Raw genomic sequence first — 18,230 nt, forward strand, 5'->3', positions numbered from 1 at the left:
CTCCCTCCCTCGGGGGCTCGAGCCCAGGAAGAAGCGGACATCGAAATGTCAGCCATGCTTTCCCGTGGCTACATGGCGCCTCAGGTTTGAGCGCGGCTCCAAGCCGCGCCCGCCCCTAGTGCCTTGTTTACCAGAAGTGCATGAGGAACTTAGTAAGACCTGGAACGCCCCTTTCCGGCACATTTCACGTCAAACAAAGTTCCTTCACCCTCTCTTCCCTCGAGGTTGAGACAGCTGGAGGATACGTCGTTGTCCCCCAGGTGGAGTATGCCGCCGCGGTGCACTCGTGCCCGTAGGCGGCGGCCACCTGGGGGGGGGCTCGACCTAGACTCCCGTCCAAAGCATGTGGTGTCTCGGCGTCTCTGGTGTCGAGAGCTTACATTGCAGCGGACCAAGCTGCCTCCTCTCTCCACGCTATGGCTCCTGCCAGGCCAGGGCATTGAGAGAGCGCCACGAGGGTAAGACCGACCCAGCGCTTATGCAGGAACTCCTCGCCGCCACCGACCTCGCTCTACGGGCGACCAAGGTGACCACGCGGGCCCTGGGTCGGACGATGTCCACACTTGTGGTCCATGAGAAGTCTCATGACAGTCCTCTGGCTGATCCTTGCGCAGATGAGTAACGCCGAGAAGGTCCGCTTTCTCGACGCCCCCGTCTCGCAAGGGGGGCTGGTTGGTGTTACTGTCGAGCTGCAGCGGCCCCGCTCACCCCCCGCCCGTCGGGGGGCTCGAGACCCGCACGCGGCCTCCCCCGGAGGGTTCTCTACAGTAAAGAAGCAGTCCTCCGTGCCGCGACTCGGCGGCCTTGGCCGTCGAGTCCCGTGCACTGTCTGCTTCCCAGCAGCCCTGGTCCTCTTCGACGCCCTCCAGCTCTGGCGCCCCCCACTCAGGCGCCCCCCCCTGGAGGAGACAGCGAAGAGGAGACCATCGCCCCATCAGCAGCCGCGGTGAAGCGGCCCTCATGGGAAGACCTCAGGGGGATCGAGGCTACCATTGGGCCCGACCCCAGCCACATCGCTGGGAAGTCGGATAGGGACGGATCCTGCCCCGTCTCTCCATCTGCTGGCCCCCTCCGGGGGGCTAGCGCCCACTTACTCTCAAAAAAGGAGAGTTTCCTCTCTCTCTGGGTTATCACAGCCGCTCCCACCCTCTGCACGACGGTGAACGGCAAACTCGACGTTGCGTCATGGCGAAGCACAATGTCGAGTATAAACACCAGCCCTCAGCACTCTCAGTCAGACAGTGCGTTGAGCTGCGCAGTCACCAGGCAGGAAAAACAGCAGAGCCGATCTCCTCCCCGGGGGACCTCCCCCGGCAAGGAATCCGTACTGTTAGCCATCGAACCCCCCCCCGGGGGGACGATGAAAAAGATTGTACCTTTAGTCCCCATCTCATTCTGGGAGCCTGTCCGGCTTCCCAGACTGTCAGGCTGGCTAGGGAAGACGATCCATCTTGGCTACGCGATCCAGTCGCCTCACGCCCGCCAAGTTTCAGGGCATCCGATATACCTCAGTCAGAGGCTAGGATGTTCCCGTACTTCGGGCCGAGGTCGCCACCCTTCTGGTGAAGGGAGTGATCGAGCCCCGTCTCACCAGCCGAGATGTTCAATGGGTTTTACAGCCTGTACTTCATTGTCCCCAACAAAGGCGGGGGTTGCGCCCTATCTTGGGTCTGTGTGTTCTGAACAGGCACCTACACAATAGCTGCCTTTCAGGTTGATCACGCAGAAGCGCATCCTGATGTCCAACCCTTGGCACCTCTTCTCGTCCTGGTGCTCATCTCGGTGAGAAGACCCGCGGAGTTGCTCGGTCGGGTACGAGCTGTCCCTTCCTCAAGAGAGACTGGGGAGTAACCTCTCCCCCTCCACACTGGGAATGTATGTAGCCGCTATGGCCACTCATCATGACCCAAGTGCTGGGTAGCCTCTGGGACAGCACGACCTGGTCATTAGGTTCCTAAGGGGCGCGAGAGGGTGACCACCTTACCCGCGCTCCGTACCCTCTTGCGACCTAGGTGCCTTCGAGCCTCTCGGGGTTGCCGCTCTTTCTCAGTCTTGATAAAGACGGCTTTGCGCATGGCGGAACGGCACACGGCGCCTCTACTTGGACCGCACACAGAGCCCAGAAGCTCTGAGCAGCTCTTTGTCTGTTTCGGAGGTCAGCAGAAGGGAGGGCTGTCTCCAAACAGAGGCTGGCGCACTGGATCGTGGATGCCCTCGTTAGGGCATACCGATCTCAATTCGCCCCTGCCCGTTGGGAGTGAGGCACACCCCTCATGGGCACTGGCTCAGGGCGCCTCTCTGGCAGACATCTGCAGAGCTGCGGGTTGGGCTATGCCCAACAACTCCGTGAGGTTCTAATACCTACGCGTGGAACCGGTGTCAGCCCACATCCTGGCAAGGTGTGGGACCGGCAGCCGGTAGGGCGTATGCCTGCGGAAGCACCCTTCCAGGGGACAGGCTGGGCAATGCAGCCCTGCCCCCTTAGGCCGGGGAACAGTTGAGTTATCTCCCACATAGCTCTAACCGGACCTATTGCTCCAGACGTGGAAACCCCCCCTCCGTGGGCTGTTCCGTTGGATGTATCCTCATGAATGGTTCCCACCTTGGCAACCCATGACCTCCCCAGGTGGACTCCCACCTTGCGGTTAACTCCTGCAGTCCGCACGTTCCTCCCATGAGTTCTCCCCTGATGGTGAGACCATGTGGTGTCTCCACTAATTCCTCCCTACGGTAGGTAGTGGCCTCTGCAGCGTTTTTCCCCCAGGGGGGAATAATGCTTACCCAGTGGCCCGTACGGTGCCGGGCGGCTTCTCGCCATTTAGAGAACTAGGCCTCCGCCCATGACGGCCGGTGACAGGGGCTTCCCAACTTTGTGTAAAGCTCTGGGTCCCCCTTCCTCTCCACTGGAGGGTCATAATTTCGCGTTAGCGTCTTCGTCTGACTCGCCCAGGCCAGTCAACGTCGCTCCGCGGAGATTGTGACGTGGCTCAGTGCTGGGTGTTTTCCATAGGAACCCCATTCTGTCGGTTCGACACAACGTCTCGTTCCCTCCATCAGGGAACCGAGGTTACATCCGTAACCAAGACGTTTCGCATCCAGTCAACTTTTCCTATTTGTATGTTCTGACAAATAACAAAACTTGAAAGTGTCAGAGAAAGAAAACTACTTTTCATCCATGAGTACGAAAGTTACATTCTACAAATGTGAAATTAATTGACATTTCTTTCTTTCTTTCGCTCTTGCACTTTCCTCTTTCTCCACTCTCTGTCTTTGCGGTCTAAGTCTTAAAAATAGCACCTCATAATGGAGGGTCAGGCTCCAAAGGGGAATGATGATCCTCCGAGGAGGAGATGTAATTTAAATTCCATGGCGTACGGGATTGCTTTTCCCCGTCTACTGATGAGGGCAGATATGCGATAGCGAGGGGCTTTAAGCTGTGGCTCCCGGGAAGCCTCTATCGCCGGGGAGCAGGAGCGGCGAATCAGAAATCATCATGATGAAATGAGGGGCGAGGCTGTGGAAAGATCAGTGAGGGATTTGAACTTCTCATGAGAGCAAGAGCTTGAGACAAAGAAAGAATGAGAATTATGTCTGACCTTCGTCTCTCCATCCATTTATGAATGTGTGTGTGTGTGTGAGAGAGAGAGGTGGATGATGATTGCCGGCTCATCTTGCTCGGAGTAATATTTGTAAAACCTTTGATAGCTTATGCTGTCTTGTCTCATCTTTGTGTATCCAAGCAGGGAATGAGGGTTCAGCGGAGAATGGACAGAAGGAGACGTCCACCTGTGACATTTGCCAGTTCGGGGCGGAGTGTGACGTGGATGCAGAAGATGTCTGGTGAGAGATAAAGAAACGGCTAAATGGATTTTCAGCTTTATTTTTTCTGTTTTCTGGTAAAAAATGTCTAAGATATTTCACTGTAAACCAAGATGATGAAGCAAAAGAGAAATAAAACTGCATAAGATATTAAGAATTGTTTTCAGAGAATATATCTGGAAGTTTATTTGGCCCATAAGAATTTTCTTTTTTCTTCTTTTAAAGATAAACCTCACAAAATTGTATTAGTCCATTGCCAACAAGAACCCATGTCCACTCAAGTATCCCTCTCAAGAAATGTAACTATTGGAAAAATCATGATTCACATATCGTATATGTCCTGGGCATCAGTGAACTGCTCAAGCTGTCAGCGATGGTGAAGAAGACTACCCTTTAATCTTAATAGAGGAAGGTCTTTCTTCCTCCCTTCTGCCTATTTCTCTCAGGGCATCCGAGGGGAATTACATGTCAGATTTCCAAAGACAGTCTGTAGATTCACTAAAGATTCTGCAAGTACTAGCTTGAGAGCGGATGTGTTTGGATGCATCAAAATGAAACAGCCTTTCCCTCCTCTGAGATATCAGCACGATTTGAGGCGTTTATGCTTGAGTCGTGGCGACGGTCCCATGACGGCCCCTTGCTCTGATACACTTGACTGCAGATGACTCACTCACCTCACTGTTCCTCTCCCTAAAACGCTCTTACCAGACACTTTTTAGCCTCGTTCAATCTGTCTCCCTGCGTCATTTGAAAGGATTACTGAGATGAGAGATTATAGATCAAATCAATGCTATAAACTGCATTAATACAATTTCTGTGTGTGTTTGTGTGGTGGTTCAGTGTTATGACAAGCACTCTTTTCAAGAGCAAAGGATTTGATGTTGTTCAGGGCAATAGACAGTGTAAATGAGTGTGTATTTTGAATACGAGAGAGAGATGCATGTATGCTAAATGCGCTGTATGGAAGTGAGGTTTGAGATCTTAGTTATGGGAAAAGCATCCAACAGGAGCCCAATTCTGCAATTTTACTTTATTTACAACATAATGCAACACAACACAATGCAAATGACAGCACAATACAACAAAAAGATTGATGCATTTGGAATGCAAATTATTTAGAAAGCACCTGTTTGGAGCATAGAATGTAAAAAAGATGGATGACACGTTCCTATTTATTTCCACTGCAGAAAAATGAAACCAAAATGTCCAAGATATGGGCACTGATATACATCAGGGAATATATACGCCCATATTCCCTGATGACTCAATCATACATGAAGATATCATGTTAACATGTCCCTTTTCATGACATCATCTTATAACTAACTAAAACCAAACTTATTAGAAAAACGAACACTTATATATATATATATATATACTGTATATATATATATATATATATATACTGTACATTAGCGTGATAAGAACCGACTAAAAAGACAGAAACCATGTTTGGTCAAAATTTATTTAAAGTGTAATTGGATTTGGCGTGATTCCCGTTCATTTACATTCAGAAGGTGGGATGAAGCGATGATGGGTGACTATGCCTGGAACTTGGTTTGTGAGGACAGTATCGATCGAGTAGTAGACAAAAACGATCAAATGTACACTTCAGGGGCCTCATTTATAAGAGTTGCGTATGCACAAAACACGCCCTGAAAGATGCGTACGGCACTTCCTACGCAAAAGATGGGATTTATAAAAACAAACTTGATGGGAAAATTTGCGCACATGCAGCAAACTCTGACCCATGCACGCACATTCTGGAGACAAGGGGAATTGGTGACACAAATGGCGAGGTTGTGAACTCAAGTCATTGCAGAAAGTAAATGTTAGAAGAACTATTATAAGTATTAATGCCTCACACACATTTAACTTAATCTCCATATGATATGTTAGATCCACGCTATAATGAAAATTAAATCCAGCAGTGTTATTTGTGTTTGTATTGAGTGATAATTGTTTCATAAACACCTTATTGTAAAATCTAACTCAAATCTTAAATCAAAATTCAATGCAAATATTTAATCCACTACGGGACCATGCGTAGCCTACTGTACGCCGCCTTTACTGGTGTGAGTGAAGTAATAGAGGCAGAATCATTTCAAACTCTTTTTGGTAAGGGTACATGAATGATCATGAATTCAGGCATACATTCATGCATGGACTAAACATTACTTGACGCATTAATACCTCATGAATTATCAGGAATGTAACCTGAGTTTGAAGTCTTGACTTCATGAAAAAACAACATCTTAATTAAAACATTAACTAAGATGGGTACATCATCATGAATTATGATTTATTACGTATGATCATGATATATTCAATAAAGTATCCAAGTCTCCCAATCATTGACTAAAAGTGTTTTATTTAAAATCCTGTCGTGACATTTTATTCATTTATTTCAAACATGTATTTATTTTCTCCTAATTCTCTGTGTCGAAATGTCACGACATTTCAATACGCACGCTGCAAGTGTCACTCAGTGTGACATCTCTGTCTGTACATGTCTTCATTGAACACTGTGTGGCGTGCTTGAGCATGCATGGATAGGCTATTTTCAGATGAAAATGTCATTTTAATTTGCGTCTTAAAAAATTTGGACAAATAACGTTCAATAGTGTTTTGTTTTAGCGTGACAATATGACAAAAAATAATTTTGGTTTAGTTTTTAGTAGTCCAGTTTTAATAAAAAACCAGGGGAGCCCCAAGTTCATTAATTTAGACTTTATGAGGGGTCCCTTAAGGCTAATGAGGGGTCCGGGACAGCCCCCCTCAATTTGAACCCTGCTCGTACCGTCATGTGAATGGAAATATTCATATGGAAATGATATGCAGATTACATTATGCATAGTTAAACTAGGCGTTGTAAGCACCATATATGGTTATATCGGGGAGGAGATGGGGTGGAGATACACTTATGCACAGTCTTCTCCTGTCAGGGATTTATAAGGCTAATTATGCGCGAGTTCTGGCGCACGCGTAGTTTTATAAATCTGAAAACTTTTGTGCGTGGCAAAATCTTCATTTTGTGCGTGCGCACACTCTAAGGATAAAATCTACGCAAAGTTTTATAAATGACCCCCTGAAGTTTTGGACGACTCGTTTTTAGTAACTGTTATGTTAAACTGTTGTTTTCAGCTCAGTGTTATGCCAGTACCTTGTAATTTCTGCGTACAAGTAATAATACCGAAATGTATAAATGTGTGATTTGTATTCAGCATGTTAAACTTCATAAAGAAACAGTAAAAATTAAACCAAAGCACAACTTAAAAGCAATTATTCACACGGCTATCGGCCGATAGTTTAAAAACAGCCATTGATCAGGGCCGATATATCCTGTCAATCAAAAGTGGACAGGAAAATGCTGTGAATTTATGCTCTGTATATAGAAAATGTTAAAGGAGTCATATGATATGGCTAAAACTAATATTATCGTTTGTTTTAGATGTAACGCAATGTGTATACACGATTTAAGGTTCAAAAACGCTGTATTTTCCACATACCGTGCATGTTTGTATCTCCTCTTTGCCCCGCCTCTCTAAAACACGCAGATTTTTTACCAAGCTCATCGCTCTGAAAAGCGAGGTGTTCTATGATTGGCCAGTTAACCAGTGCATAGTGATTGGTTGAATACTGCAAGCGTGTGTCTGAAATGTAATGCCTCTTACCATATTTGGAACATCAGGTTCCAAAGCAATTGTACTGACAGGTGATAAAATGTCATCGGTACTTCCTTATCAATTCGAACCCGAATCTGATCCGGAAAATGAAGATGATCAAGCCGATACATCAACTTTGCCAGCGCGACTTGAGCAGGATGTAAAGGATTGGTAAGGTTTTATTAAAAAGATATTACGTTAAATAGTTAAAAACTATAGCTAACTGTTTTACCTTTTATATACGATGTTATACAGATTTGTCGTTAGTGATCAACCAATGTCATCAAGCCATGTCACTTCGCGACTCAACAAAGACAATAAACCCCATTATAAACACGACATTTGTTGCCTCTAGTTGGAACATAATTACTGATTATTAGAACTTATGTTGTCTTTTTTCACGTTGCGCACACGGCTTGTCTGCATTTGCAGATCACAAACACACGACAAACTCAACACGCGTTAGTCCGTAACAAAGTCTTTTACAATGAAAATATACTTACAGGCTGCGAATCTGAAGCGCCAGACTGTCCTTGCGAAGTTGTAATGGTTGGAATTGCCCCACTTTTTAACAAAAGCTTTCTTGCACAGCCGGCCTTGATCTCTCCCAGGTTCATGAAGCAATCATCTGTGAAAAAGTCCTTTTAATAACATTCAGAAATTTAATATTAATTTAATTTTCAAAGGATCCCTAGGTATAGAGCGATGTATGGTTTAATATATGAACAATGGCATTTACTTTATAATTGTGAAATAAAAAACAGTGTAACTGTCACAGTATTCATAAACTTTGAAAAAATATTTTTACTTGGAGGCCGCCATTTTTTTGCGTCAGAATCCGTGATGTCAAATGGTTGCGACCTAAACCTGTTCTCTTTCGCAACAGCGAAGCACACACGTTTTCCATATATAACAGTAAAATATGACACGTAAAACATAAGATCAGATATACAAACACACAGGGACAGTAGGTGGCGGTATGTCCTCTTGACACAAGCCATCCTGCCAGCCATAAAAGAAGAACGCGTTCAGTATTAGACGTCTGTTCAAGGTGAGCGTGCGTTAAATCATAGCTTTAACTACCGCCTTTGAGACATTTAAGACTATTTAAGACATCAGCATCCACCATAATCGTATACTTTATACATTATGAGAATATACTGATAAATACAATAATAATGCTTGCGGTTTGGTTATTTATTCTGTATTAGAGCACACGTGAATATTAGCCCCCGTCTGCTAATGACCGAGGGAGACAATAACGTTAGGCTACAGATGTTGATAAATCAACATCAAAAAGTCAAAATCTGGATAAAATGCATTGTATAATGGCTAAAACACTGTGTATATGATAAATTCGAAATGATTTTGGTTATTAATATGCATGTTTCTGTTGTTTCTGACAAACAATATTAAAATGTAGGAAAATACACCAAATAGCGTCTTTATTTTCTTTCTTTCTTCTTTTAGCATTATTAAAAGGAGGAGCGACAACAGTAAAGGACGAGAGAGAACCAGGCCTGGACTTTACGTTATGTTTTATTATGTGTGACCGGCAGTCGACCGTGAGGGAGCTGCCGGCATTTTACTTTCGTTTTGTTGTTTGTTTATTTTATTTTCAAAATCAACGCTTTCGTGTTTGCTGTAACGTACACACGTAAAATAGACATACTATCAGTATATCTAATAATTTATAATATACAGGTGCTGGTCATATAATTAGAATATCATCAAAAAGTTGATTTATTTCACTAATTCCATTCAAAAAGTGAAACTTGTATATTATATTCATTCATTACACACAGACTGATATATTTCAAATGTTTATTTCTTTTAATTTGATGATTATAACTGACAACTAATGAAAATCCCAAATTCAGTATCTCAGAAAATTAGAATATTACTTAGACCAATACAAAGAAAGGATTTTTAGAAATCTTGGCCAACTGAAAAGTATGAACATGAAAAGTATGAGCATGTACAGCACTCAATACTTAGTTGGGGCTCCTTTTGCCTGAATTACTGCAGCAATGCGCGTGGCATGGAGTGATCAGTCTGTGGCAGGGATACCATGGTCCTTAAACCAGGTACTGGTAGCTTTGGCACTGTGTGCAGGTGCCAAGTCCTGTTGGAAAATGAAATCTGCATCTCCATAAAGTTGGTCAGCAGCAGGAAGCATCAGAAGCGTCTCGCCTGGGCTAAAGACAAAAAGGACTGGACTGCTGCTGAGTGGTCCAAAGTTATGTTCTCTGATGAAAGTAAATTTTGCATTTCCTTTGGAAATCAGGGTCCCAGAGTCTGGAGGAAGAGAGGAGAGGCACAGAATCCACGTTGCTTGAGGTCCAGTGTAAAGTTTCCACAGTCAGTGATGGTTTGGGGTGCCATGTCATCTGCTGGTGTTGGTCCACTGTGTTTTCTGAGGTCCAAGGTCAACGCAGCCGTATACCAGGAAGTTTTAGAGCACTTCATGCTTCCTGCTGCTGACCAACTTTATGGAGATGCAGATTTCATTTTCCAACAGGACTTGGCACCTGCACACAGTGCCAAAGCTACCAGTACCTGGTTTAAGGACCATGGTATCCCTGTTCTTAATTGGCCAGCAAACTCGCCTGACCTTAACCCCATAGAAAATCTATGGGGTATTGTGAAGAGGAAGATGCGATATGCCAGACCCAACAATGCAGAAGAGCTGAAGGCCACTATCAGAGCAACCTGGGCTCTCATAACACCTGAGCAGTGCCACAGACTGATCGACTCCATGCCACGCCGCATTGCTGCAGTAATTCAGGCAAAAGGAGCCCCAACTAAGTATTGAGTGCTGTACATGCTCATACTTTTCATGTTCATACTTTTCAGTTGGCCAAGATTTCTAAAAATCCTTTCTTTGTATTGGTCTTAAGTAATATTCTAATTTTCTGAGATACTGAATTTGGGGATTTTCATTAGTTGTCAGTTATAATCATCAAATTAAAAAAATAAACATTTGAAATATATCAGTCTGTGTGTAATGAATGAATATAATATACAAGTTTCACTTTTTGAATGGAATTAGTGAAATAAATCAACTTTTTGATGATATTCTAATTATATGACCAGCACCTGTATATATATATATATATATATTATCCTACAGAACCTTATATTTACTGAAGAACTGATTAGTGTGTCGGTGTTTAGTTTGGCTGCCTAGCTGTGCTGCAACCAGTTTACGTCATCGAAAAAGAAATGGCTGCCTCCTTAGGTTAAAATGAGTATTACAATTAGGGTTTTTTTTAAGAACTGAAAATATTTGATGTGTTTCTAACGACAAATGCTAGTAGTGTAAGGCTATTACAACGCATTAAGCCATACATCTCTCTATACACCGGGTTCCCTTTCAGAATTGATATTGCTCTGAATAATCAGCTATCGGTATTAGTGGATATTGGTATTGGTGCATCTCTACTTTTTAGGACGTGTAGCTGGTTTAGAGCAGTTGTGCAGTTGTGCTTTGTGCATGTAGATTTGCCAAGATTTCATAGACTGCAAAGATCTGAGATTTCAATACGCGCTCAAATATTTCTCATCAAATTCTCCCAAAACCATATTATATGAGCTGTGCTATAAATATTAATTCTGTAAATCTGTCATCTCCATTTTTATTTCTAAAAACATAATTTTAGGAAAACACATCTGAGACAGTTGATAACTGAGAACTCCATTCATTCTTCTGAGCTATGAAAGAGCAACCAGCGAGCAATAAAATGTTCTCTAGAGGGAGATTCTAAAGAGTGTGATAAAGGGCAGGTGGACAGACAGGAAGCCCGCAGGCTATGCTGGCAAAGTTTAGATAACAGGGAAACCACATGGCTCTTACAAATCAATAAGACATATCTCCACATTCAACAAGATAAACACACACTTGCACACACATAGGCGCTACTATCCAAACAACCTACATTTTTAAGTAAACCTCAAGCCTTCAGTTTGACTCGCTCACATAGCCATTATTGCCTGGTTTGTTATTGGAAATCTTTGTTCTGTATGTGTGCGTGCGTGCGTGCGTGCGTGCGTGCGTGCGTGTGTGTGTGTGTGTGTGTATGTGTGGGAAGGGTAAACCCTACGGTATGGGGACAAAATGTTCCCACAAAGATGGCAATATCCAAAATCCTTTTAATTGAGGGGACATTTTTTTGTCCCCATGAGGAAACAAGCTTATAAATCATACAGAATGAACTTTTGTGAAAATCTAAAAGAGCAGACAGTTGTGTGTGATTGTTAGGGTTAGGGGGTGTGTTAGGGGTAGGGAATATGATATACAGTTTGTACAGTATAAAAACCATTGCGTCTATGGAATGTCCCCATAAAACATGGAAACCCAACATGTGTGTGTGTGTGTGTGTGCGTGTGTGTGTGTGTGTGTGTGTGTGTGTGTGTGTGTGTGTGTGTGTGTGTGTGTTGTTGTTGACGCACTGCAGATACACACAGTGTGTATAGAGAATGTGAGAGGCAGCATTAAATATTCATGCGCTCAAGACACATTAGCCTTTATGACCACTACAGACGCTCAAACTGGTGAGCAAAGAGATGTGTGTGCATGTAAGGTAATATGTGGCCATTATTGGTGCCTCTTGGAAATAGCACAGTAAATAAAAGCTCAATATCATTGTGTTTGTTAGTTTTTATCGTACAGCCAGTGTTCCTGAGGACACATCTACACGCCTTTGCATTACAGATCTCAATTAGCACTGGCAAACAATCAGAGCTGCCCTTGAGTCGACTCCACAACACAGTTCAATTTAATCAGCGCCTCTATTTAAAACAGATATTTTCTCACATTTGTAGTCAATACGCATCATGCTTGCATTGCCAGACTCGATACAAAACAGCTCCTCGCTTTCTGGTCGTGCGAAAGGATTAAAAAGGAAAGCTGAAGTAAGAAACAGACAGAAATAAAGACAGATTTATAATTATACTGTCTGATTGTTGCTGCCCAGTCGAAAGTGACTGTGGACGGATTGTCGTTCCCGCTGTCACATTCAGACACACAAGGTAGAAAATAACAAAAGCACAAACACCTACATATAAAAATACAGACATAAATTTAGTTTAACCCTTTTGATAGCTAATGTGGAACATACTCTTACCTAGAGCTAGATTATGCTTAATGTAATATAATAAAATCACTATTATGAACCACACTGGTTTTTAATTAACATGTAAGTTTATTAATAATTATCTGAATATACAATTATTCTGGCAAATGAAATCATTTATTTTACTAACTGAAGGCTGTTTAGGTTACCAGGCAATGTGCATTAGTATTGAATGCGCAGTCACAGGTGAGCACTTATTTTACATTGACCTTCGTTGAGTCTCACCCTATCAGAGTTTAAAGTCAAAACTGTCAATATTACGAGACAGATATTTTTCTCAAGAGTCTTAAATTATGAATTTATGAAATTAATGCCCAGTTTAAAAATGTCTTTTGTGAGTAAATGAAGTGCCATTTGGCTGGTATCTTTATTAGGAAGATTAATATAATACATGGTTTACACCAGTTGTAGGAAAAGTACAGTTTTTGTCTGTTTTTGTGACTCCTATTTGATATGTGTATATCACAATATACGAACGGCCATATTAAATTAATTAACGCGATATTAAAAACCATGATTATCGAAACCGTGTTAATTCTACACATAATAATATCATAAATAATTCAGCATCCATTTAGAGTTTGTGCATGAAGCATGTGAAATAAACTTTCATGGTCAATAAGAAATTCCTCTGGCCATTTAGTTGGTTACCATCATTGTCAGGTGTGACAAAAGTTCATTTTGTACGCTGGCTGCATGCTTTGCATATCAGTAGCAACGTTTTCATTGCGTCTTTGTCTCTGTCTCGGACTTTCATCTGCATAGACGCACGCACGTAAGCGCCCATTAACATCGCTAATGAAAGTATGTGAATAAAAGCAGCCATTAAAATAAGTGAAGGAACATCAAAGCTCTGGAACTCATCACATCCTGTTTGAAACACGGCGTTGTATTATTCTCCGCTGATGTGCTCTGTCCCTTCAGTCCTCTGTGCCAGTCATTAAGCCTACGAAACGATAGACTCATGAATATCCTATAGATTGAAAATCACTGCTGCATCCAGTTCAGTTGTGTCCAGATTAATTCCAAATCTTTTCCTTCCAGCTTCACTCTGATCCATGAAGAAGCTGATGGAAAAACGACTTCACTCATTACATTTGCAATCTCGCCAGCCTTATCAACATTTGTATGGTAGAAGCATCATAAAAGCGCTGTTGCTGTTGGTGTTAATCTGTTTCTAATGGTAATTTGTACAGCCTCAAGCTAAATGGGCAATTATAAATGTCAGTTAATGTTTGCCTTTCTCGCTGATGCAGACCTTCTGTAAAAACGCCTGTCTTTTCTAGCATTGTGATGTGTGTGTGTTTCAGCATGTGTGTAGTCTCAAAGGAAGCCTGTGAAAATGCTGAGCTTAACAGACTCATACATGATTGAGAGGTGTACATTAAAACCATAATGTTCACCCGCTGCAGAACTGGCTTTTTACAAAAGCAATTTTCTTGTAGGCATAAAAACAAGTGTTGGGATGATTGATTATGTCTACCAGCCGCTGCAATGGACGTAATGTTTAAAACTCTCAATATCTGACATGCATGCTGTAGATAGGACAAACTTATCAAGGTATATTTGAGATGGTTTCATTTTTTCTGTTATAAATTGATTTCTTGTTTATTTGTTTTTATAGATTTAAAGGTCCAAAGTGTCTTTTTTATGCTCTATTGACAGAAATGCAATAGAATATACATAACTCTTTAAAGGTGTATAAAGACCTTACATAATGAAGTGTAATGTTTTTATTACTGAGCTATTTCTATCTACATACACCACGGGTCCCCTTACATGGAATTCGCCATGTTGTTTCTACAGTAGCCCTAAATGGACAAACTGCTCTACAGGGCACGTTTCCTAAATACGTTATCTCTTTTGGCAAAGAACCAAAAATGTGACGACATCTTTGAGCCGTTTGATGCAATTTCGCAACCTCACCTCTAGATGGCACTAAATTTCATACACTGGACCTTTACATGCATTTGCTGCAAGCATTTTTACTTTCTGTGATGTAGATTACTGTGATATAGTGTTAAGACACCACAGTGCATTTCGTTGCTGTCTGAAACCTCAGATGAACAAATTTACTGTTTTTCAGGGAATAGCACAGAAAAGCACTGTTCTTTTTTACATAATTAAATACTGTGTAGTCAAAGTTGACAAGCACTGATACTTATTATTGTTAAGATATTTGCAAAACCCAGTGACAAACATAAAGAGGGACTGATAATAATGATTTATGGAAAAAAGTAACAATCACAAAATATGGAGATATGAGGTTTCAGAAGGACAGCAGCGATTTGTGATTAACATAACTTCAAATATCAATAAAGGGTAGCAAAATGCTCTCTAAAAAGTTGCATCCTGTCATATAAGATCTTGAAACAACTTGGTTTAATATTTAAGCAAAATCAGACAAGCAAGAGTGCTGTTGTACTCAATACCGGATCATCAGGGCTTTGATTCAGACCAAAAAAATCATCGCAGAACTATAAAACTAAAAGCTGTGCAAGTCAGACAGAAATAGCAGCAGGCCAAACAACCCACAGGCTGGAAAAAATGTGTGCAAATATTTCAAATGTTTCAGTGCTGTTAATACTAAACCTCAGCATATTTCCAATGCTGTTTAGCCGATCATTTTAGAGTAGCAGAATTGTTGTATAATTTACTTTTGCCTCTGTGTCAGAAAAGATCATCTGAATCGCCTCCAGCGATTTATTTGAATGTGAATTTCCCAAGACTGAAATGTCATGCGTAGCTGACACGTAGATCAAACAAGGTGACACTTGTTTTATAACCTTTTTCACGCTCTTTGATTTGTCAGTAATTGGCATTTGTGATGTTTCTTTCCGCACAGGTGCGTCTGTAACATAGACTGTTCCCACATTAGTTTTAACCCCGTGTGCGCATCAGATGGCCGTTCCTATGACAACCCCTGCCAGGTCAAAGAGGCGTCGTGTCAGAGGCAAGAACGAATCGAAGTGAAATTCCTGGGTCACTGTCAGGGTGAGAAGACCACGTTTGTTTGTTTGTTCCTTAAAATCATTTTGCCGTTTTATAAAATGTATTTATTTCCTACACAATTTCTGCTTTCTTGCTCTTTACATAAGCCATGACAGAATCTAGTGGTTACATAACTGGTTGCTTGGAACAAGGCAAATTTGTTGTGCCTCCCTTTTGACTCTGTTATTTATTATTATCCTGCAGGTGACATGATTACAGGCACTAAAGCAGGAGATGGACAGTACGCCAGGACAGACTACACAGGTGTGTGTGTGTTAAATGTTATTATTTAGAGACGGTATTAACTCTCTGTCATTTGAATTTGAATTTCAGATGTTCTGTTTTTTGTGTACCTGTGTTTAAATTGTAGAAGAGAAGCCTGAAGTTTCAGAGGTGGCGAGGGGTCTGTACATTCCCTGCCCTGACCACTATAAGAACTATTGTGTTCATGGAGACTGTGAATATCCTAACATGCTCTCTACACCATCCTGCAGGTAAATATACATCATATTTACACATTAATTACACATTTACACAAACCTTTTAGAATTATTTTAAAAAATGTATTTTACAGTTTTTTTCTTTGGGGTCATTGGCTATCAGATTTTATTATCTGTGTATGGACACATTATCATGATTTGTCTGATTATTGCAGCATCTCCACAGAAAGATTACAAATTTTAATATAGATTCTAAATGTGTGTGTGTGTGCGTGCGTGCGTGCGTGCGTGCGTGCGTGCGTGCGTGCGTGCGTGCGCGTGTGTTTGTTTCTGTGTGCTAATTTTGAATACCAGTGAATGTGTTGACGTCTAAGGTATCAAAGACCGTTGTCTCCCCCTAGTGCTCAAACCAAGAAAGACCTGTGCTCTGAAATTATAAATGTGATGGGCTTATTGAAGGTCTTAACTGAACTAAGTCACACAGATAAAATGTACACAAAGTTCTTCAAACCAGAGATGCATTCTTTTTAAACTTATCTGGATATCATTACAGGTTCAACACAAATGAAGTTCAATCTTTAGGATTTATGGCATACTGTGGTGTTATTGGAAAAATAATATTGACTTGTTTCTTGTGAGAGCAAATGAATCCAGTCTATTATTAGTCATTATTCAAATTTTTTATTTAAAAAAAATGATTTTTATTACGGATTATTTGTTGTTTTGTTTTTTCTTCACTCGTTTTGACACTTCTGGAAGCATAAAAATAAATTTGTCAGAGTATTAATAAATGTTTTTAATGGTGGAATTTGCTATAATTATGAAGAATAAAAGTATGAAATACAACCTACTACTTACAGTATAAGCAGAATACAGTATCATACAACACAGCCGTGGAAAAATTCAACTCAAAAATGTATTTGCTGTTTCTAGGTATGTGTTTAAGTAAAACGTCTCGGTTACGACTGTAACCTCCGTTCCCTGATGGAGGGAATGAGACGTTGTATTGAGAGACAGACTGGGGTTTGATCTTGAGAACCTATCATCTCCAAGAGGGATTTTAAAATGCCAATGGGCTTGGCGAATGGCACACGCATGCCAGTCCCCGCCCCGTGCATACGGGTATAAAAGGGAGATGGCGGCGGCCATTCACTCGTCTTTTGGGCTGAGGAACCTGAGAGGCATCTCCCGGTCACTGCACCGGGTCGGCGAAGCATTGTGGCATGAAGACACAACTTCTCGTTCCCTCCGTCAGGGAATGGAGGTTACAGTCGTAACTGAGACATTCCCCTTCAGTCGGTCTCTCGACGTTGTGTTGAGAGACAGACTGGGGACCTGTCTTTACACGCCACGGTGCTGAGCCGTATCACGACCTCCAGAGGAGCGACACTGACTGGACTAGCGAGTCACATGTGAGCGCTACAGCGAGACGTAATCTTCCAGTGGGATCAGTACTTAGTAGCATACCCTGAGGAACACTGGGGAAAACACTGCTCTCCTCGTTGAAGAGTGTGTTACGGAGGCCACATCCTACCACAAGGGGAGGTTACATGTGGAGACACCAACATGGTCTCACCAGTGTAGAGAACAACATGTGAGAAAATTGTGTCAGCCCGAATAGGGGGGACAGAACCTAGGTGGGGTAATCCACCGGAGGGGAGGTCACAGGAATTCAACATACGGGACGACCCTGTAGGGACAGTCCGAGTATAGGGAAACAGTCCGAGTATATGGGTCCACCTGAGCAGGGGTGACTCTACCAGTACTGGACTTGGTTACAACAGACCACTCTGCCCGGTCTGTTACCATAATTGCCAATGCTTAGTGATGGATGGAATGCCTGTACTTCGCCCTAAGGGGGGAAGTAGGGAGGCTAAAATAGCGCGCTAGACTCCCCTTGAGAGGGGAGTAGGCGTTTTCGCAGGCGTACGCCCAAATCAGATGCCGGCCTTATACGCCGGCAGCGTGTAAGACACAGGCTGACACTGGTTCCACGCGGATGTTGTAAAACCTCGCGAAGGTACTGGGCGTAGCCCAACCCACAGCACTACATATGTCTGCCAGAGAGGCTCCCTGAGCCAGTGCCCACGAGGAGGCCATACCCTGAGTGGAGTGGGCTCTCACTGAAAGCGGGCACGGGCAATCTTGAGACTGGCATGCCAAAGCAATGGCATCCACAA

The 18,230-nt window shown here is 42.6% G+C and overlaps 1 protein-coding gene across 2 annotated transcripts in view; it reads left to right on the plus strand.

Moving 5' to 3' along the window:
• tmeff2a (transmembrane protein with EGF-like and two follistatin-like domains 2a) overlaps positions 1-18,230 on the plus strand; it is an 82,838-nt gene that overhangs the window by 59,377 nt on the left and 5,231 nt on the right. Inside the window, exons 5-8 of one of the 2 annotated variants that reach the window (XM_057335574.1) lie at positions 3,744-3,840; positions 15,465-15,613; positions 15,815-15,874; positions 15,981-16,104. In XM_057335574.1, the coding sequence (XP_057191557.1) occupies positions 3,744-3,840; positions 15,465-15,613; positions 15,815-15,874; positions 15,981-16,104 (430 nt within the window). Of the gene's footprint in view, positions 1-3,740; positions 3,841-15,464; positions 15,614-15,814; positions 15,875-15,980; positions 16,105-18,230 lie in introns of both variants that reach the window. The other variant, XM_057335573.1, reaches the window with a different exon arrangement.

This window comes from Triplophysa rosa, linkage group LG6, assembly GCF_024868665.1.
Source record: "Triplophysa rosa linkage group LG6, Trosa_1v2, whole genome shotgun sequence".
Taxonomy (NCBI): domain Eukaryota; kingdom Metazoa; phylum Chordata; class Actinopteri; order Cypriniformes; family Nemacheilidae; genus Triplophysa; species Triplophysa rosa.